The sequence below is a fragment of a genome, unplaced genomic scaffold (genome assembly GCF_019419815.1).
Source record: "Pyrus x bretschneideri cultivar Hongxiangsu unplaced genomic scaffold, Pyrus_bretschneideri_v1 Contig14, whole genome shotgun sequence".
NCBI lineage: Eukaryota > Viridiplantae > Streptophyta > Magnoliopsida > Rosales > Rosaceae > Pyrus > Pyrus x bretschneideri.
In genome coordinates this window covers 8,183,199-8,206,627 of record NW_025999435.1, presented here as the reverse complement: position 1 = coordinate 8,206,627, position 23,429 = coordinate 8,183,199, and the positions used below count along the sequence as shown (strand labels likewise).

At 39.7% G+C, this 23,429-nt stretch overlaps 2 protein-coding genes across 2 annotated transcripts; both read left to right on the top strand.

Moving 5' to 3' along the window:
- The first annotated feature begins 3,510 nt into the window (after positions 1 to 3,510).
- LOC125475163 lies at positions 3,511 to 3,816 on the top strand. Its single transcript, XM_048579536.1, has one exon. It carries the CDS (start codon positions 3,511 to 3,513, stop codon positions 3,814 to 3,816), a length of 306 nt encoding a protein of 101 aa, XP_048435493.1.
- Positions 3,817 to 18,716: 14,900 nt separating this feature from the next.
- LOC103931897 (acid beta-fructofuranosidase 2, vacuolar-like) lies at positions 18,717 to 23,016 on the top strand. The gene is made up of 7 exons (XM_018643651.2): positions 18,717 to 19,225; positions 20,200 to 20,208; positions 20,761 to 21,617; positions 21,832 to 21,993; positions 22,091 to 22,326; positions 22,479 to 22,566; positions 22,683 to 23,016. Exons 1-7 carry the CDS (start codon positions 18,814 to 18,816, stop codon positions 22,962 to 22,964), a joined length of 2,046 nt encoding a protein of 681 aa, XP_018499167.2. The 5' UTR covers positions 18,717 to 18,813; the 3' UTR covers positions 22,965 to 23,016.
- The last annotated feature ends 413 nt before the right edge of the window (positions 23,017 to 23,429 follow it).

The following is a 23,429-nucleotide window of genomic DNA, read 5'->3' as shown; positions in this document are numbered from 1 at the left end:
TTTTAGCCGGTTCTTTTGATGAAACACACATTCTATGAAATTAGTTTCCACATCCAACCGTCAAACATGTTTACATATACTTTGGAATCTCCTACGCCAAGAATCACCCCAAAAAAACGTTCGGAGATTAGGTAACAGGACAAAATTATTCGACGGTTAGAAACGAATAATCACGATTTAGCAGTCCTTTTAACTCCAATTTTGTTGATTCTTTACAAATACAATCCTCAACACTTAATACAATGAACAAATCCGATCATCAATTTAAAATATGTATACTAGTGGACACAATAAAAGCTTTCATTCTACTTAATGGAAGTATAAAATAAACTCTAATGGTGCATTTGTTGCACCAAACTATTTCGGACTAGACTAACTTGAGGGACTAAACTGGACTAGCTTAGCATGAACTAAGTAGTATAAGAATAATAGAGCCTTTGATGCAATGTCGGACTAAGTCACAAATTAAATTAATTTTTAGATTCAAATATTTTTTAATTTTTTAATTCTCGCTCTCTCCCATCTCTCTTTTCCTTTTCTTTTTCTCTTCTTTTCCCATTTTTTTCCTCTTCTTTTCCTTTTCAAATGCTTTTGGTTTTTTCTCTTCCTTTTTTCTCTTCATTTTCAAATTCATCACTTCCTTTTCTTTCTTTTTTTTTTCTTTAATTTTTCTCTTCCTTATCAAATTCGGCAATCGGCACAAACCGTGACTCCTAACCAACACCACTTGTCGATCGACTCATGAAGTAAGGCGCAAAAGATTTGTGGAACGAAAAGGACAGGAAGAAGCTGATATTGACATCGAACAATCCCAGATCCAATTTTCAGACCTAATTTCACAAACAAAGCATAAGCAGTTCGCACAAAAGGTTGAAGAGAGCGAAAAGGAAGACGAAGGTCAGACGGGGTTAGCAAACGACACAGGTTAGATGATGCAGGTGTGCAAGCGATAGAACTCAGACGGGATTAGCAATCCCATACCTTTCGGGGGTCTCGGTAAGCAGACCTTGCGAAGCCTTTAGTAGGGGCGAGTTTGACTTAATCTCATTGAAGTTAGTCCGTATTTGCACCAAACACTGACTAAGTCTTAGCTAAGGTAATCCACTCCAGTGAGACTTAAGGAGTGCAAACAAACATGCCCTAAGTGTTTTGGAATCAATTCTTTTGAAGAAACACGCATTCTAAAAAACTAGTTTCTACAATTTAACCATCAAATATTTTTTCATATCTTCGAGATCTAAGCAACAAAAAAAAAAAAAAAAAAAAGAAAAGAAAAAAAAAACATAAAAAAAAGGAACCTTCGGAGATTAGGTAATAGAACAAAATCATCTGACCATTAGAAATGAAAAATTACGATTTATTGGTCATTTTAGCTCCAATTTGGTTAATTTTTTTACAAGGCCCCAAATTGAGAGTAAAATACACTAAATTAACCAAATGATCAAATTCGATGATTTTTTGAACCGTTTTAACTTAGTTAACAAAATAAGAGAAATAATTTTTGTGGAGCCAAAAATAATCAGGAAAAATATGGAGACGACACATGGATTTTAGAAAAATAAAAGGATAAAATTACCCTTGAAGCACACCAGAACTCCTACACGTAAGCAATGGACAATAACGACTCAATTAAGGTCAAAGGTGATCAAAATAGGCATTTATTCAAAACCTATTTCATCAATCCTCATCAAATCCTCCCCACAAGGTAACCCTTAAGTATTCTTTCAAATTAGGATTGATTACCAAAATTAATTGATTAATTTTGTAATTAATTTCCTAATTCATTGCAAGATAATATTTTGACATAATATCTTGCAATTATGGCCAAAAAACCACCACAAGTGGCCGGACCCCTTTTCTCCAAATAGGGCTAGCCACACCCTAATAAATAGCCCTTATTTCTCCAAAAAATCTAAGTCCTATTCTCTTCTAAAATTCTCCAAATTTCTCTAAACACTTTCTCTCTCAAATTCTAACTTTGGCATTCGAGGTTATTCGGCCAAAGCACCCCCCCCCCAATACATCGTGGGCGTGTGAGACTCTTGGCCTTGAACTTAGGTGTTAATTGTTTTGGAGGTGTAGTTTCGTCCAAGAAGAAGAAGTCAGAAATTTGCATCCACAAATTGGTACTTTCATTGGAGTCTTGATTCAAACAATCGAAAAAAGACTCTCTCATTCAAGGTTTTTCGTTTTCTTGTTCATTTGTAGATTTTTCACACATTCTTAGTCTTGGAATTTTTATTTATAAAAATTATTTGAAAAAAAAAAGTAAAAGAAAAGTACAATGACTAGACACTCAGAAACCACGACAAACGAAAATTCCAACTTTCAAGAATTAGGACCACGACGATCCATGAGGCTCAACGCGATGGTAAGTGAAGTAGTACCACCCCCACGGGGCACTACCGTGGTAGCCACCATAGCAACCACCAAGATAACCACCACCGTGGCAACCTTTGGCAAGTCCGTAGCCCATGGTTAACAAGCTAAGCGCACGACCCAAAATACGTAGGCCCAAGTTATGCCCAATCCAGCCCAGTGCCTTGTACCACTTCAAATCGCACGGGCCTAAGTCCCGTACCCACGTGCACCACATGCAATCCAGCCCACTCTAGTGCTGCATTCTCATGGTGTCCCAAGCAGTCAAGACCGGTTCAACTGTCCAGGCACCAAATTTCTAGGCCGACGATTGAACCAGGGGCATTTTCACCCTATTTCTCTGTGGATTTGACATTTCCTAACCCAAATCTCGCACCCAAAGTCTACCACACTTCCACTACTCAAGGAGATGCATTCTGTCTAAGCTCTTTTAATCCAAATGGGGAACAATAGTTGTCTCGACAAGTCATAGAGTTGACGAGCGCCACGAACCAAATGTTCTGGCAGTGTACTCTCCCGACTGGGCCCTCGAAACGTATACTCTCGTCTTAGCGAGCTGAGGAGTGTGCACTCTCGATTAGGCTTGCGGGCGAGCGTACACTCATGGTTGGGACCACACTCCAATGATCAACATGAGCAACCTTCCAGGCGAAGTGTTCATTCGCAGCTCGACTCGCAAGGAGCATTCTCCACCTCACATCAGAGTAGGTAGCACGACAGGCAGAGAGAAGCAGTCACTTTATCTGGATTAAGTTCAACCGACAACATGTGAAGAATTCCCTCGCCTGCTAGGAACAAACCACATGCACCGTTGCAGCATCGCCAAGGAAAGAATGAAGAAGAGTAGCCTAGACTAGCAGGTTAAGATCGGGGGCAGCCGAGAGCTCCGTTACCCAACAAAGGAAAATTAAGGAAGAAGTGAAGAGGCTTTTAAACAAGTAATTGCGTAACTTCTAACGAAATAATGTCACCGATAAGGCACTATGATGAGATATGACCAACATGAGCAGGTCACATTTCACAGACAAGATCAAGTAGGCAGACCCTCTACTGAAGTTTGGCATACCACATTTCACATCTTTCAAAAGAGATGGAGACCCGAAAAGGCATTTGAAGCACTACCGAAGCTCGATGGTCCTTTATCAGAACAACGATGCTTTTATGTGCAAGATATTCGCCACCACTTTACAAGGTGAGGTGCAAGATTGGTTCCACACCTTACCACCACAATCCATCCGAAGTTTTGATGATCTTTCCTTGGTTTTCACCAAAGAATACTCATCCTACCACTCAATCAAGCAAAAGTCCGATCACTTGTTCAATGTGAAAAAAAATCCACAAGAGTCGCTTCGCGATTACGTGAAGAGGTTCAAAGCAGAGAAGGCGAAGATAGTCGAATGCGACAACTCGATACCAAATGCAGCCTTCCAAAAATGACTCTCAACAGATTATCCACTGTTTGGAGAGTTGATCATGAAATAAGACCTAACCCTAGCAGACTCGTTAGCTCTGGTAGATAAGCATGCACTTTGGGACAAGGCTTGATGAGCAGACAAGGCGCCCAAACAGCCACCGAAAGAGTCGGTAGTGGCAAAAAAGAAGAAGGACGAGAAGCAGTACAACAAAAATAAGTAGGGGGCCAAACGTAGGGATAGTCCCACGACTAAATAAGGCTTAGCATCGAAGAACTACTCTAAGTTCTCGATCCCGATTCACCAAATCCTCCATGAAATAAAAAAAAAAAAAAAAAAACAAACCATGGTTCAAGCATGCCGAAATAATCAAATGAAGATACTTCCAAGTTGGACCACACCAAGTACTGCGTATTCCACCGAGATCCCCGATCACATAACTAATGATTGCTACAATTGGAAGAGCTACCTAAAGAAGCTCGTGAAAGAAGGCAAGGTGGATAGGTACTTGGACAAGCCGGCTGCGCAGCCTAAAAGGAACGTAGATGTCAACGAAGAACCACCCAATAAGACGATTCAGATTAACAATATCTTCACCGAATCGGAGCACTTAAAGGCCACAAACAATTCAAAGAAAAGGAAGATCTAGCAGGCTCTACTAGTCTCGCAAGTCTAAGTAGTGGATACCTAACCTAGACCCATCATTGGCATCACCGAGCAGAATGCTGAAGACGACAACTTCCCACATGACGATGCATTGGTGGTATTGGTCCAACTAGCCCATGTCATAGTTGACAGAATAATGGTTGACAATGGAAGTGCAGTCAACTTATATCAACTCTTGGTAATTCAAAAGATGGGCTTGGAAATCATGATCATATGTCGAGCAGAGGTATTTCCCAGATTCAACGGACACACCTCGATTACCATCAGCGACATCACATTTGACGTGAAAACACCGCTAGTTGTCCCAAAACAGACGTTTACAATAGTAAGCGACTCATCTCCTTACAATAAGATTCTAGTGAGACCTTGGCTAATAAAGCTGGACTCTGTCACTTCCGTCAAGTATCAAAAAATCTAATTCTGCAGCCTAAGAGGAGGAGTCAGAGAAATCAAGTCTGACCAGGCTGCATCTTGACGATGCATTGTACAAGTACTTAGGGAAAATCATGACGTCTTTGCGTGGTCACCTTCTGACATGCCCAGCATCGAACCTAAGATAGCTTGCCACAAGCTGCACATCAGCGAGTAGCGATCATTGAAGCAGAGATTGACAAGCTACTAGAGGCCGGATTCATAAAAGAGGTAGCATACTCAGCATAGCTTGCTAACGCCGTGCTAGTGAAGAAGAAATAGAAGGTTAAATAAAGGGTTTGCGTAGACTACACCAACCTCAACAAAGCATGCCCAAATGATCTTTATCCACTTCCCCGAATCGATTTATTAGTAGATTCAACTTCTGGGAACCAGATGCTCAATTTCTTGGACGCATACTCTGGATACAACCAAATAGCCATGTACAAGCCCGACAAGGAGAAACCCGCGTTCGTGATCGAGCAAGGCACCTACTGCTACAAGGTCATGCCATTTGGCCTTAAGAACGCAGAAGTCACTTACCAAAGGTTGGTAAACATGATGTTCAAGAGGTAAATTAAAGTAACCATGAAGGGCTATGTCGACGACATCATGGTGAAGGGTAAGCAGCGATTAGACCACATCGGCAAAACATCCTTAAAAGATAGAAGATGAAGCTCAATCCCACCAAATGCATATACAGAGTATCTTTAGGAAGATTCTTAGGGTACCTAGTAACTCAACGAGGAATCAAATCACATCCCAAGCAAATCCGAATGATACTAGAGATGAAATCTCTAACTACCTTGAAGGAGATCCAAAGCTTGATTGGATGAGCAACCACCCTCAATCGCTTTCTCTCGCGGTCCACCCATCGATGCAAGCCCTTTTTCAAGGCCATTAAGAGGGCACAACGAGACAAATTGGATGATGAGTACGAAAGAGCTTTCTAAGACCTAAAGAAGTATTTCACATCACCTCCCTTATTATCCAAGCCAGAAGTAACGAAGGACTTATACATTTACTTAGCAGTCTCTAAAGTAGCAGTGAGCTCTGCCCTCATATGAGAAGAACTAAGGGCCCAACTACTGATATTCTACACTTCTAAAGCTCTTATCAATGTGGAAACTAGATGCCCAAAGATTGAAAAATTAATTTTCAAGCTCACAGGGTCATCATCGTGACTCAGTATCCTCTACAATCAATCTTACATGGTTTGGATGCTTCTCAACAAGTGATGAACTGGGCGTTGAAACTTGGCCAATACGGTTTAAGTTTCCAACCTCGCATGGCAATAAAGGCCTAAGCCTTGGCAGACTTTATAGCAGAATTCAAGCCTAGCCTAGGTGACGTAATAGAGCGGCTTAACAACGCCCTGGAGGTAGCCGAGCATGCCTTAGTTGCGCCTGTTCCACCCGGTGGAGACTTCTGGCTTTTCCAACTACAATGGCTCAAGAGCATGCGTGGTCTTTATCACCCCAGACGGTTCGATGCTCGAGTAGGCGATCATTCTAAGCTTCAAAGTATCCAACAACAAAGTGGAGTACGAGGCTCTACTAGCAGGCCACCAAATGGCAAAAGACTTAGGGGTGAAAAAGCTCATGATTCATTCCGCTTCCTAGCTAACCACCAGCCAAACTATTGGGTAGTACATGGCAAACTATCCAAGGATGGTGTAATACCTAAATAAGGTATGTAAGCAACTTAAGGCATTTCAGAGTTACACCCTCACTCAAGTTTCGCGTGCAAACAATGCCCACTAGTTGGACTAGGCTCCACCCTCGACCACCAACTCAAAAGCTCTATTCCGGTGGAGTATCTAGACAAGCCATGCATAGAGGCGGAGCCAACTGCCGAGGTGTCACAGGTTAGTACAACTCCAAACTGGCAAAGTTCCATTATAGATTACCTAGTCAATGGCACACTACCCACGGAAAGATTAGAGTCTAGAAAACTCCAAATAAAGGTGGCTCGCCACTATATGTGGAACGACATTCTCGTCCGAAGATCTTACAACGGATCACATCTCCACTGCCTAACGCCTCCCAACAACGTAATGGTTTTTAGCTCAATCCATGAAGGTGTTTGTGGAAATCACTCCGGAGACCAATCCTTAGCACATAAGACACTTAACGCGGGTTACTACTAGCCTACCATGCACCAAAATGCTAAGGAATTGGTACAAAAGTGCAACCACTGCCAACGCTACAAGAAAATACCAGCACTACTTGCCAACGAACTACACCCATAGACGAGTCATTGGCAGTTCATGCAGTGGGTAATCGACTTGGTAGGGCCAATGCCGCTCGTTAGTAGCGGCAGAGGCATGATGATCATGGCAATTGATTACTTCACCAAATGGATAGAAGCAGAGCCTGTGACAACCATGACTCAGACGGACATATAGCACTTTATATGGAGGACCATCATTTACCGATTCGACATCCTTTAATCCATCATCACAGATAATGGCCTGCAATTCAGTAGGCAAAGATTTGGCGAAGTTCTTCCAAAAATATGGCATCAAGCAGCACATGTCCACGCCAAGGTCCCCTCAAGGAAATGGGTAAACTGAGGCATCCAACAAGATGATTCTCAACTGCCTCAAGAAGTCCCTTTCTAACAAGAAGGGAAAATGGCCAGACGGACTCCCCGGTTGTCTATGAGAGTATCGCACCACCAAACGACGAGTAACCAGTGTGACTCATTTCCCTTCGGCATTTGGTTCAAAAGCAATCATTCCTCCCAATGTCATCGTGTCAAGTATCAACACTCTACTGCCAAACATCAAGCAAAATGGAAAGTAGATGGCCACAAATCTAGATCTGGCAGAGGAGAAGCACGAGAAGGTCATCACCCGTATTGCAGCCGACCAGCAGCAACTCATCTCGAGCTATAACAAAAGGGCTAAGATTCTGCAGTTCCAGCTCGGAGACCTAATTTTGAAGAAAGCCTTCATCACTGCCCGAAGAGAAGGTTCCAAAAAGATGGATCCCATCTGGGAAGGTCCGTACAAGATCAGCAAAGTAGGCAACAAGGGTAACTACACCCTCACAACCATGAACGACAAAGAGATCGAGAAGTAGTGGAACACCTACAATCTGAGGAAGTACTATGCGTGACCTCCTGCTACATCAAAGCTTGAAGACTTAAGCAGCTTAATGAGCACCACTTCGTAAGCTAAGGACTATCAGGTTGTTATGCAATTTCTACTGTACAGCTAAGTTTTCGTTTGTTTCACTCGTTTTTCAATAAGGAATTCAGAAATAATTTACAACTTGGCTCAGCTGCATGCTTACAACAACTGATCACTACTTAACTTCAAAACAAGATCATGGCCTTCTTGGGACTCATCGCAGTGATTGAACCCCCTGAGGGACCAACCTTGCTCTCCATTGCGATAGGGTAAACCAATTCCCCAACACCACATGGGTTTGCTTTCCTAAGCGGGAGGATAAACTCTACACTTTGAATAACCAGACATGGATGAGCTGGCTGCCTTACTATAAGTAGATATAGGATGGCTTGCACTGGGATTCCTAGAAGTAGCCACAATGGTCTTTTTCAAGGCTTAGCTAACTGAAGAATTTAGGGTCTTTTGGCCTAATTTAAGGGGAACCAGGCCCCAAAGATGAAAAAGGCACATGACGTAGTACGCCCTATGGATGATTGCCCTAGAACCCTAAAACTGCTACCGAGTGCACTAACGTAGCCTACAGTTTCTAGAAGACTACCTTCGACTTGCCCTTTGAGTAGTAAATCGCGTTAAACTTATACAATCACACGTTTCTATGAAAGGTTAAACAAGTTAGTGCACATATACAAAGCTTCGTCCATTACCGACATGATACACAGTTAATGGGCTTCATTTCTGCCAAAGCGCGGAACAACCTACGCTAAGTCCTAAAGTGTTATGATACTTGCTACACAACCTACAAAATTGGAGAAAGCCAAGGTTAACAGCCCAGTGATCACGCGGACTTGTTTGCTTCTATAAGTAAGGCATTCAACTGTTGACCTTATGGCTAACAACTTTGCAAAGTTCTACACCAACATCTACGGCTGGATAGGCTACGCGAGACTGTCTGCTTACAGAAAAATAGCATGCCTACCATTGGTCTATAGAGTTTAAGGTTAGGGCACGAACAAAAGAAGCGAAGATCGAGAAAAACGAAGGAAACAAGTTTATTAAATTTTCTAGCAAAATTGATAAATGACCAGCAAAGATCGAATGAGTTCAAGCAAAGCAAAAAACGACAAAGAAAAAACAGAAAATCCTAAAGACTACTTAGAAGACTACTCCTCAGCAACTTGGACGATCCACGACTACTCGGTTACCACACTTTCAGCAGCCGCAGTGCCATCAGCAGCAGCACCATCTGGTGCTTCACCCCCGGCTGCTCATTCCTGAGCATCAACTTCTCCAACTACTTCACCAATGGAAGCCTCAAAAGTAAAGGTGAGCAAGTCTTTCGAAGAAATGGAAAAGGTCTTGAAGTCTTTACCAGAAAACTCAAAGTCAGACAACCACCTAAAGAGATGGTCTACATAACCCAGCTTGTATAAATCAGCTTAACTCTGAGTAAGCGAAGCCTTGAACCCAGCCTTCTCGCCCTTCAACTACTCATTCTCTTCAAACAGACTAGCACAGACACGCTGCAGCTCCTCCACTTCCTTCTTCAGATCGTCGTTAATCTTCAGAGCACCCTAGAGCTCCAACACTTAAGGCTCAAGCCTATCAATGACCTTCTTGAAGTGGATCGTTATAAGCAGTGATCAGTTCTTCATCTTTAGCGTAAGTAGCAGAGCGAAGCTAAGAGACGGTACCCTAAAAGTCTTGAATCTGAGGTATGTAACACCCGATCTCTTTCTCTGGACTTTCATACTTAACTTGGATCGCGTCAAGCCTAGTCTTCAAATCCACGATCTTCTGGTGAGCGGTTTCAAGCTGCAGAGAAGTGGGGGCAGAGATATTAGACCCCTTCAAAGCATGAAGCTCAAAATCCAACTTCTTGACTTTCTCGGCCGAGGAGTAAGCTTCGGTTGCCACAGTCTTTGCCAGCTCTTTGGCAGCCTTGGTGTCATCTTGATCAAGGAACATAGACTTGGCTGCTAGAATTGTCGTTTTCTGCATCATAGCCAGTAGGGCAATCCTCATATACTCAGTCATATGCTTCGCAAAGGAACTTAGGCTAACAACCCTTTTGATGCCATCAACAAACTTGGCACACGCATCAATATCCTTGAGCAGATCTGGCTTCAAGCGTATAGATCTCAACAACCTCTTTTCATAACTACTCGCGCGAGCAGTCTCCTTCTTCTCAGCAGGCAAATTAGTCACAGCAACGTTAGGAAAGGGTTTTGTCGCCACTTTGGCAGAAAAGTCCACTTTATCGCTCTTTATGGTAGCAAGTCTTTCTGAATATGAACTAGACTTAACCCCTGATGGACGTTTGGGTGTAGATTTCGGAACTTCTACGCTGAGCAATCCTATCAGCAATTGAACTAGCCACCTTTGGAATGGCAAGCGTCACTAGCACAAATTTAGTAGCCTCCTTTTTTTTTGCCCTTAAAGGAAGTCAAGGCAATCACAAGCATGGGGGCAGTTGGCGAACCTTCACGAGCAGCGGAAAAAGTCTTTGGTTTTTTCTCAGCCAGCATCTCTTGAGTAGGCAAGGAAGATCTTTTCTTTCCACCTTCATGCGCGGCAGGCTTAACTATAGTGATTAGACGAGCCAACACCTCAGCCTTGATTCGCTTTATCTCCTCTCTTGAGGATAACCCACCTTTCTCCCGGCAAAGATGATTAAGTAGCCAAAGCCACTTATGGTATTCGGAAGGGATAACTAGAGCAATATGCACCTTCTTCATATCTAAAGAAGTCTTAGGAGTTGAGCCACATTCCAAATCTACAAGAGCTGTGGGAGACAATTTGAAAATTAGAGAGTAGCGTAGCACAAATACAAACCAGCCAAGAGATTAAACAGTCTACATACCGGAGATGAAAACCGTCCAAACACGCAGCTCGGGGAAGAATCAAACTCCCACTCTTCACTTATCTCCAAAGTCTCTTTGGCCCAGTCATGATCTCCCTTTCTCAAATAATCAAAAAGCTTATGGCGGGGTTGCAGTTGCCCAACTCCCTAGATGTGGCCTATGTCATAGAATTACCAGAATTCGTTGACGGACAATTTTAAGTAGAAAAATTGGCTTAGATTGAAAAACCCCACCATCACACGGCCCGCATTTGGAGAACATTGAGCGGGGGCACACTTCATGGAGCAGAGCACCTCTTGGACGAAACGTGGCTTGGGAAAAGTATCCAAACACAAAATAATAAAGGTGGAACTTGATAGCTCTTTGAGCCCAACTGCATGGTTCACGGCTGTTACTTTCCTTGACACGCTTTACGCGAACCCCTGACGGAATGGCGTGCCTATATATCTCAAGGAATTCCCTAAATGAGTCATCGGAGCTAATCTTGAAGTGAGCAACCTTGAAGTAGCCCGTCTTGCTCAAGGACCCACCTTGACAATACAATGGTGGCACACCATCATCACTCTTGTGGCTCGAGAAAAACATGCTCGAAGAAATTCTACAAAGATGGAAGAAAAATTCATTAGACGACTGCCCATAAAAAAAAAAAAATAATAATAAATAAATAAGGGGTAAGCTCGGCGCCCCAGGCCCTATGGCTCACCACGACCCAAAACTGTAGGACCCAGCAACAGCCCAGCCCCACAAACCAACCCTCTTGGCCTATGGCATCAAAAAACCAACGACTCTCTAACGATTAAATCTAAAACACAGACTCAAGCAAAATTATAAAAAATAAAATTTCTAAAAAGATACAAAGGTTTTGATGAAATTAAACTAAATGCAACGATTGTAATTTAAAGGCAGAATGTAAATATGAATGTGATGAAATATGAAATGAATGCTAGCTAGAAGGTTCTTCTCCACACATGTCACACTTGCATACACTTTGATTTTCAGTTGGTCTTTCGATAAATTATGAAACTCAACGCCCCAAATTAACCGTGAATTGCACTAATTAACCCTCAGTTTTTCCACAAGTTATTAAGTTGGATGATTGCATACGACAACCCAAAACATTCCCTACAAGTTCCCTACATGAATTGCATAATAGAGATACAAGCAAGAATCATTAAGTTCTATGAAAAACATAAGCATTGACGAAGCATTCGTTACTATGAATTGCATGAAACTTATGCTAAGAATTCATTCAACGCGATCGTTTTCAAGCGACCTTCACTACTTGTGATTATAAGATTGTAACTATTAGGTGAAACTCCCTCATAATCTAGCATCATATTCATGCATGAAAACTAAGCGTGCACTCTCAATCAACATACACAAATAAGTTATCAATCAAATAGATGAACGAATTGAATGCACAACTTATGAAATTCCAACCGAAAGTAATCAATTCATATTGCAAGCATAAACATGGTTTCGAATCACCCCCTAGCTAACTAGGGGGATTTAGCCTCTCATGTTCACAACAAGAAAAATAAAATTGAATTTAAACATAAAGAACAAAGGATGGATTACACCTAGAACGCCCAACGAATCCACTTGAATTTCTGCGCGATTTTAAGTCCTCTTCCTCCTTTCTTTTTGCTGCGGCAGATTAGGAAATATGGAATGGTGCTGCACGGCTGGACAGTTTTTGGGGAGCAATGGCATGTCACGGCTGAAGAATGAATTTCATGGGATGGTGCGGCTGGATGGTTTTTGCACGGATTAGGTTATGGTGGTGGCTAGCGGAATAGAATAATGGGATCTTAGGGTGGAATTAATGGGGGGGGGGGGGCCACGGGCAGAGATGAAAAATGGGTCCAGGTGCTGCGGATGGATCAATGGTAAAATATGGGAAAAAAATGGCTGAATAAAGAATGGAATTTAGGGTTATGGTCTGCACGGTTTTTGGGGGGGGATTAGGGTGAGAATAATAAAAAATGGCTGAATGGGTGCTACGGATTAGAGGGAGAATGAGTTGGTGGCTGCATGTTAAATAGAATTAGGGAGAATGTGGTTTTGCGGCTAGGGTTAGGAAAATGTATGATTTCAGAAAACTAACCCTAGCTTATTTAAAATTAAATCAAAGGCTTATGAAAATAGGAAATTAAAACATAAATATAAAGGTGCGGCTAGGAAGGGAAATAGGGCTAGGGCCTTGGTTTTGTGTCCTAAAGTGCCTATAAGGCCTTCAAAGTGGCTAGAAAATGCGGACGTTTAAGATTAGGAAAGGTTACCAAAACGGGAAACTTAGGGTCAACTTTCCTAAAATAGGAAGCCTTGTTTGAGTAGGATTCTTCGTTTTGGTAAGAATTCATCCAGCAACAGCCCAGGCCCCACAACCTGGATTGTACCATTCCAGCCCAATAGGCCCTTCGGCCCAAGTCAATTCAAGTGGCCCAAGCCCAGTGGCCCACAACCTCTCACTCTCCATTTTTTCATGCACAGGCCCAAGCCCAGCAAAAAAAGATAAAAATAAAAGGGGGAAAAAGAGACCCTTAGCCTCTTCAGGCCCAGACCACTGCGCCAAGACTAACGGCGGCCAACCAACCACTGCAACCCCGAGGCTCCCAAAAATTACAAAGACAACGAAAACTTAATTTTTTCTTACCTTGGAGCGACATCAAGACGAAGAAAGCAACAAAAGACGATCCTTTGCACGGGCAAGTGTAGAAGATTGCTAGGGAGGGGAAATAAATATCCTCTAACTTTCTCTCTCTTGTAGTGTAGAATAAATTACTCTCTGAAGTTGATTTAATAATCTACTTAAGGTAGACTTAAATAGACTTTAGAAGTAATTTATTTCCCTTTCCTAGAAGGATCTAATTTCTAATTAAAGAGAGAACCTACATCAAAACAGGAAACAATCATATGTTTCCTAAAGTAAGAAGATTTCTACACATGATGCCCTTTCCTGCGAGCAGCCGAACAGGTGTGGGGGTATTTGTTGAGCCAAAAATAATCAAGAAAAATATGGAGACGACACGTGAATTTTTGGGTAAAAAAGATAAAATTAACCTCGAAGCACACCGGAACTCCCATGCATAAGCAGTGGACAATAACGGCTCAATCAAGGTCAAAGGTGATCAAAATAGGTATTTATTCAAGATCTATTTCATCAATCCTCATCAAATCCTCCCCATAAGGTAACCCATAATTATTCTTTCAAATTATGATTGATTACCAAAATTAATCGATTAATTTCCTAATTAATTGATTAATTTCCTAATTGATTGCAAGATATTATTTTGACATAATATCTTGCAATTAGAGCTAAAAACCACCATAAGTGGCTAGACCCCTTTTCTCCAAATAGGGCCGGCCACACCCCTATAAATAACCCTCATTTCTCCAAAAAACCTAAGTCCTATTCTCTTCTAAAATTCTCCAAATTTCCCTTTTCTCCAAATAGGGTCGGCCACACTCCTATAAATAGCCCTCATTTCTCCAAAAAACCTAAGTCCTATTCTCTTCTAAAATTCTCCAAATTTCTCTAAATACTTTCTCTCTCGAATTCTAACTTTGGCATCAAAGGTTCTTCGGCCAAAGCCCCCCCCCCCCCGGGCGGCATTCATCGTGGGAGCGTGAGGCTCTTGGCCTTGACCTTAAGTGTTAATTTTTTTGCAGGTGCATTTTTGTCTAGGAAAAAGAAGGCGGAAATTTGCATCCATAATTTTTTTTTTTTTTAAATTTGCCCAATCGAATCTAGTGTAATCATCGGGTCAACTTTCAATTTCGTCGGTCTACAACAAAAGTTCATTGAGAAAAGTGAAAAAAAAAAGTCCCCACAATTTTTCCCAAAATTCAAATTTACCTCAAAAAAAGGTTGTCCAACGAAATATTCGAAAATTTCATTAGGCATATGACTTTGCCCGACGAACTATAAGGGTTTGGCCGGCAAAATTTTAGGGTTTTCAAAATGTGTCAAAATTCTAAAAGCCTTTTCCCAACAACTGTTTCGTCTAGCAAAGGTTTGAAACGTTAATATATTACAACTCCCCAGACCCTTCTTTTATCTTCCTCCTCGTGCCGTACAATCTCTCTATTTCTATCAAACCTCTCTCTTGTTCTAACCACTCTATCATTTTGACCCCGTGAGCCACCTATGAGCCATCACCATGCCAGTACCATGAGCCACCCCTACCACTTTGTACTCTCTCTAACAAATCTCTCACTGTAAGTTATTTAGTTGTAGATTTTAGGGTGCTTTAGATTTTGGCCCTTACAATTCATGATTCCTAGATAAAAACCCATTTACATATAAACGTCCAATAAAAGTCCAAATTTAAAATCTGTAGCCACATCGGAACACTATTGACCTACTAATACAATTTATTTACACCCATGCCATTTTCCCAAATCCCTAAATTTATTCCAAATTAAAAGTTGTAGAAAAAGTGAAATAAAATATATAAATTGTTGTGTTCCATTAATTGTATCCATATCATACCAAAAATTTACCTTTTTGTGATATATATTTTTTGCATTAATTGGGAAGTAAATTAATTTGTTCCAATTATTAAAAAAAATTATACTAAATCCGTATTATATATTTTGAGTCAAATAACACTTCTCTAACTTGTAGGTAAATTATTTTTCATGTATTGTTACATAAATTAGGCACGTTTTATTGTTGTATAAATATAGGTATGACATAATATTTTTCAATATAATGCATCAAATTATATTTCTTCTTGTTATGGGCAAATTATTGGAAAATTATTGGAAATAATTTGTAGGTAGGTAAATTAATTTGTTCCAATTATATAAAAATATATATATACTACACCTATATTATATATATATATATATATATATTTTTTTTTTTTTGAGAAAACCAAGATTATATATTTTGAATCAAATAACAATTTTGTATACATGGTAGATAAATTATTTTTGATGAATTATTACATATATTAGCCTATTAGGGACGTTTTTTTGGTAAAAATATATAAAGTAATAGGTATATAATTGTTTGTAGGTAAAAGATAAAATCAAAAGCATGATCCAATTCCTAAGTTTATGCAATATTTTGCATCATTGGAAATGAACATTTCAAATAGTAGGTAGGTAAATTAATATGGTCTAATTATATAAACACACACACACACACACACACACATATATATATATATACACATTTTGAATCAAATAACATTTTTGTACATGGTAGGTAAATTACTTTTTTTTAATGTATTATTACATATATTAGGTTTTTTTTTATTTTTTTAAATATATATATATATATATATTAACTCATAATGTCAGATACATAGAATTAAGCCAACAATTCTCATATTTGATATTAATATGCAATGAATTTTTTTAACATTAACGTCTTATTTTTCTTTTTGCAAAATCATTAACTCTCTCCTTACAATCTGCATAGAATTAATTGTGCACATCAAATATGCAATAGGGATATTTTAGGCATCTAAAAATGTAAAATGTGTAAAGTAATATGTAATTAATAAATGTAACATCCCACATCGCATAGGGGAGTGGATCCTGTAAGCATTATATGTGTATTCCTATCTCTACCTAGCACAAGGCCTTTTGAGAGTTCACATGAGAGCAATCCCAGGATGGGTGACCCATTGAGAAGTTCTCGTGTGAGTTCCCAGAAACAAAACCATAAGAGCGTGGTTGGGGCCCAAAGCGGACAATATCGTGCTACGGTGGAGTCAAGCCCGGGATGTGGTGGGGGCCCGGGCTGGGATGTTACAATTTGGTATCAGAGCCAATCCCTGGTCGGAAGTGTGTCGACGAGGACGCCGGGCCCCTAAGGAGGGGTGGATTGTAACATCCCACATCGCCGAGGGGAGTGGATCCTGTAAGCCTTATATGTATATTCTCATCTCTACCTAGCACGAGGCCTTTTAGTTAAGTTTAATTAATATTTTTAATTTATAGAAAAAATCGACAGCAAATAAAGATAATCAGGAGAAGAAATCGTACCTTCAACACTCTGGTTCTCGACTCCTATTTTACTAGGTCGAGGAATGGCAGGCGATTGGTTTGCATTTCTCGAAGGAGGAGGTTTTTTTTTTGTGGGGGGAACACATGGCAATTATGGCAACGAGGTAGTGAAGAACATTTATGTTAGTATTCATTTCTATGCTTTAATTTTAAATTTCATTACAATAAATAAGGTTTAAATTATGATCGATAATCTTAATTGATTTCCTTTGTTTTTTTTTAGGCTTCTATGATGCAGAAGAAGGACAAGTACCTCACCAACCTCTCCAGTAGTAATCGGATGAGCCTATGGAGGAGCTAACACCTGATCCAGAAGTGTCTGTACAATTGTTGATGAGCGCGATTGGGTGACGAAAAGGCAAGGAAGTTCACGACCTATGAGTGGGTCAGGTTCGGGAAATTGAGAGTCTTCTTCTTCAGTGAGTTTTAATCCTTCGACCGAAACTGATTCCAGACTTCAGCAGGTGGAGATGGAGCTAGTGCGCCAAAGAAGAAGCAGCGTGTCTAGCACAAGGTGTTGCACATGTACTTCGCTATGGCAACTCAATTCTTGTCAACTTCTGCCATAAGGATTCCTGTCCCAGCTAATCTTCAGGAGCCATTCCCCTAACCACCTCAGCACCCACTCGAGTAGTTTACATTTATTTGTTAGTTTTTTTTTTAATATAATTGTACACCAATTTTAATTTAAATGTAATTAAATAAATTTTTTAAAGTTCTCATTCATTATAGCTTTCTAAGTTAATATAATTAGAATTGTCACTTAATAGTACGATCTAGTGGTAATTCTCTTCACTTGTAAGTGAGAAGTCTTAGGTTCAATTCTCGCCAAAGACGAATTTGAACCACATTATTGCTAGCCAATTGTGAAGCTTAGCCAGCTCCCACACCCTAGCTTAGTGTAGATAATATCGTTTGTTTAAAAAATAATATAATTAGAATTAAACAAATTATATATTATAAATGTAGTTTTTCTTAACTTTTTTAAATTAAAAAAAATATTAACTTAGCAAACATTATATTATTTTTTATTTTTTGGTTTCTTAGAGTTGGCCCAACGACTTCATCATCAAGTCAAGTTTTTAATTACATTATTTAAGTATGTGATGGCTGATGAAATATCATTGTCGGGCAATGATCGTTTTATCCAATCAAGTTGGCCAAGGCATGTTTGCCCAACGACTTTATTCGCCAGGCAGTCTCTGCTTGGGCCAACAGAATAGTTATTTTGACATGCCAGACTTCGAGCGATAGGTTTCGCCCAACTAATATTTCCCGGCGAACCTCTATCGGCTAAAGTTTACAAAGACAAAACTTTTCCGTCTAGCGATTTTTGTTTTGTAGTGTATATACCAAAAAATAAATAACTAAAAAATAAAAAGGAGAACTAAGTCGTAAGGTTATCATGAAATGCATTGACAAGAAATGAGAATTCTCTCCTCCAAACTCGCATTGACGAGAATCGAGTCTTGTAAACCTATGGATGCCATAAATTCTCTAATTGAACATGTGAACATGTACTGATCCTCAACAGATTTACCACGTGGATTACTGCTACATCACGTTTATTATAACCCTAATTAAAGTGAAGACGACCAAAACGCCATTTGCATTGCGAACAAAAAAACAAAAACTCAAACATTATTAAATTAAAACAATAGAATTAGAACAAACACCCACGAGACTCGCTTCAAACTCTGTTGTCCACTTCTTTAGCATGAAAAAGAAAACAACTTTGTTTGTCCACTTGTTTTCATGCATGTATGCATATATATAAAATCAAACACACCACATGAACGAAGCACTTTGTATGAAAAACTTATCAGCTCTCTGATGAACCAAGTTTACCAATTTGAGTGAATTAAACCCCCTTCATTTTCTAGCCAAATATATAAAAAATTCGAGTTTAGGTCACAATCCCTAGATGGCAGACCCTAGACCTTTTCTTCCATCGGATCCCGATGCCCTGCCATACACCTATACTCCTCTCCCGAACCCTGACGAAGCTTCAGAAATCCGAAAGAGGCAGTTTAAGGAGCTCCTAGCAATCTTTTCTGGGTTGCTGATGCTTTCTTTGTTGGTGGTCATTATTAGTAGTGGCAACGAATCTGATACGCATGCAAATAAAAATGAGCCTGTTTTTTTGGCCAAAGAGCCTTATACAACTAGGCCTGCCAAACTGCACCCGGTTTCTCGGAGCGTAGCAGCCGGAGTGTCCGAGAAGGCGAACCGGTTGGCTGATGCTGTGACTGGGCCAGCATTTCCATGGAACAATAGCATGCTGTCATGGCAAAGAACTGCTTTCCATTTCCAGCCTGAGAAGAACTGGATGAATGGTATATGTATTTTTCTTTTTCTATTTCTGTTTTTCTCTTTTCGGTTGCATTGGATGATTTTGAGTGGACAAAATGATGGGCTGATTTTTTTTTATTTCTTATGCATTTAAATTTCGGTCCAATACAAGAATTATGGGATAGATTAGTCAAAACCCTTGGTTTTCACAAAGGACAACCTTTATAATTGTCAATTGTTTCTCTATGCATTTGGTTGCAAAAAGCTGAATTTACTATTAGTTTTGGCGCCTTTATTTATTCTATTTTAGGGGAAGGACTTGGATGAACAAATCGAGTACTCCGTTACGATAACATCTGAGTCTAATAACACAATGTCATATAAAGTAAGATTAATATGTGACATTGTGTATTAGACTGCGACATAACTGTAATGGACAAACTATCTAAGTTGCATTCAGACTTTAAACATTTGAAATGAATTCACACACATGTACACTAATGTAACATGACCATCACATGGATTGGAGAATTTGAAGTTTTTCCGTTGTTTGGATTAATTTAGCGTATTATCATATTGTTTGTAAGAAATAAACACGATTTTTGAAGTCGAAATGAGAATATTTTGAATTAAAATAGTCATAATTTTATATGACGGTATTAATTGCACGTCGTAAAATAAGTTATACAATAGTCTACCAATAATTTGGTATCAAATTCCTTAATTATGGAAATTAAAATTAAAACCTCGAGCTAAAATGTAAATAAGCTCTTCAAAAAAAAAAAAAAAATAATAATAATAAATAAAATAAATAAATAAATAAAAAGGTAAATAAGCTTGAGAGAAGTTTTCCCTTGCAAGTTCTTGCTAGGAAAATTGTTGCGTGGGTCTAGTGCTTTCTTCACCGTCGTATGTAATTCTATTTACTATTCTATTAATTCGTATTTTCTTTTCATGCATGGTTGGCCTTTTCAATTGCCAATGCTCTGGCTGGTGATTCCTCTTCCGGCTGCTTCAGATCCTAACGGTAAGCAACCTTTAATATTCTATTTATTAAATCATTACCTGTCGATCTTGTATTCTTCTGCACCTTTTCAGGAATATTATAGTATGGATTAGCCAAATAATCCGCAGTTATAGATCCTCATCGGGCAGTTAATTAGCTTTACCTTACGTAAGAATTGTTTTCCATCAAAATACCAAACTACAACCCAACTTTGTATGACATATTTGACATTATCTCGTGCCTTCCACTCCAAATTTTACAGTCAAACCTTGCCAACTCTATCTACGGTACCTTTAACTTTCCATGAATTTCACATGGAAAACAAGAAAAATATTCAATTATTGACCATTTCAATCATAAAAGTTCTGGAGGTCAAGATTAATGGGATGATCTGAAGCAGATTATACTTCTACAGTATATTACGGTTGGAAAATTTCCTACATCAGCCTACTTTTTTGTTTATCTGAGAATAAAGTATGTTAACTCATTTTTCCGTTCTTCAGAATTCTAAACACTCGGGGATTTATTTCATCCTTGAGGATTCCTAATTTTGTGACATGTTAATTATAAAAGGTCCATTATTCTACAAGGGTTGGTACCATTTTTTCTACCAGTGGAATCCCAATGGTGCAACATGGGGAGACATAGTATGGGGCCATGCAGTGTCCAAGGACTTGATCCACTGGTTTCACCTCCCTCTAGCCATGGTGGCTGACCAGTGGTACGACATCAATGGAGTATGGACTGGCTCAGCTACCATTCTCCCCGATGGAAAAATTGTCATGCTCTACACTGGATCAACCAATGAGTCAATCCAAGTCCAAAACCTTGCATATCCTGCTGACCACAATGACCCTCTCCTCACCAAATGGGTCAAGTATTCCGGCAACCCGGTTCTAGTCCCACCCCCAGGCATCGGATACAAGGACTTCCGTGACCCGACAACTGCTTGGTACACGTCCGAAGGTAAATGGCGCATTATTATTGGGTCCAAGCTTAACAAAACTGGCATATCCTTGGTTTATGACACCACGGACTTCAAAACCTATGAGCAATTGAATGGGGTGCTTCATGCTGTCCCTGGGACTGGAATGTGGGAGTGTGTGGATTTTTATCCGGTGTCAAAAGCTGGTGACAAAGGACTGGATACTTCGGCGAATGGGCCTGATGTGAAGCATGTCGTAAAGGCTAGCCTCGATGATGATAGGAATGATTATTATGCATTAGGGACTTATGAGGAGAAGACTGGCAAATGGATTCCTGATAACCAAAAGATTGATGTTGGTATTGGAATTAGGTATGATTATGGCATATTCTATGCCTCCAAGACCTTCTATGACCAAAACAAGGAGAGGAGAGTTTTGTGGGGTTGGATTGGAGAGTCTGATAGCGAAAATGCTGATATGCAGAAGGGTTGGGCCTCTGTTCAGGTACATTGGTTTCATTTCTCTCCTAGATATTCACAGGACTTTACAGTATCGTGTACATTGTTAATATTTGTTCCGTATTATGACATACCAATCAAATATCAAAAACCGTATAAACAATGTGATACTTCGATTAGTAATTGGTACCAAACATTGTTTTCTTTTTGCACTTGTATCTTTAGCTGGAGTCACGAATTTACAATTTGATTTTATGCAGGGAATTCCAAGAACAGTGGTGTTTGATAAGAAGACCGGAAGCAATCTACTTCAATGGCCAGTGGAGGAGGTTGAGAAGTTGAGATTGAGCAGCAAGGATTTTGACAAGGTTGAGGTCAAGGCAGGCTCAGTGTTGCCACTTCAAGTCGGCACAGCCACACAGGTTTGTGTTCTGTTCTCAATTAGATTTATGCTAAATAATATTGCACAATTTAGATGACATTTGTTAATTTCTAAAGAAAATTCTGGCAATGTAACAGTTGGACATTGTTGCCGAGTTCGAGTTGGACAAGAAGGTTTTGGAGAGCGTAGCTGAATCTAATGAGGTGTTCAGTTGCAACACCAGTGCTGGAGCTTCCAATCGTGGTGCTTTAGGACCCTTTGGTCTTCTTGTTCATGCAGATGAGAGCCTCCTGGAGCAAACTCCTGTCTACTTTTACGTCGCCAAAGGACCTGGTGGCAGTGTTGATACTTTCTTTTGCACCGACCAAACAAGGTAGATTTTTCATCACAAATGTTCTGTTCATAGACTGTGAGTCTGGACAATTGAGCAGGTTAATTATTTAAATGCACATTCGAGATTCACAACCTGTCAACATAAGCATCTATCTAACAACGTAAGTTTGTCGATAACTTTCTCTCTTATAGGTCTTCTGTGGCTAATGATGTTAAGAAAAAAGTTACTGGTAGCTATGTTCCAGTTCTAAAAGATGAGAAATTATCAGTGAGGATTCTGGTGTGTCCATTCTTTCTCTTTCATGCTACATGAATGTAACACATTTATCTTCCCAAAATTTGCAACAACAGAATAATCTCATCAAATTCACCTTCTGCAATCATATTTGTTTCCAGGTTGACCATTCGATCGTCGAAAGCTTTGCTCAAGGTGGAAGAACAACCATCACATCAAGGGTTTACCCAACCAAGGCAATCTATGGGGCTGCTAGGCTATTTTTGTTCAACAATGCTACGGAGACCAGTGTTACTGCCTCCCTCAAAGTATGGCAGATGAACTCTGCATTCATCCGCCCGTACCATCCGGACGAAACAAGCAACGCAAGCTTTAACCCTTTTACATACATCCAATTCATTGTGACATTCTTCATTTTTTTCACTTTATCTTTTATTAGATAGGGAAGGTAATTGATTTGTGGGAGATAATATTAATATATATGAGACATGTTATTTTTTCAAGAGGCGAATTTTAATACCAATTTCTACAATTGAGGTATTGATACGTGCCTCCTGCTACAACTGCATAAATTACCTGCCAAGAGCAAGGATAGATTGCTCTTGTAGATACTCTTCAACCCACTGCGTCTCTAATTCAAAGTTTTTTCATTTCTTTAATTTAGTTTAGAGTAGTAATATTGCTTATAATAATAATAAAAAATACCGACGAAGATTAAATCCTACCATAATTAAGCTATAAAACTATTTAATGATCTTGAACAAGTAAAGGGAAGTGTTATTGGCACTCCAAAAATCTCATTCTAGACTCCTCACAAGTGTATTTTTCTTTCTAAACATACAAAGTTGGAGTGCAGAATAAGGAATTTGGAGTGTCAATAACAATTCCCCAAGTAAATGACTCCGTAA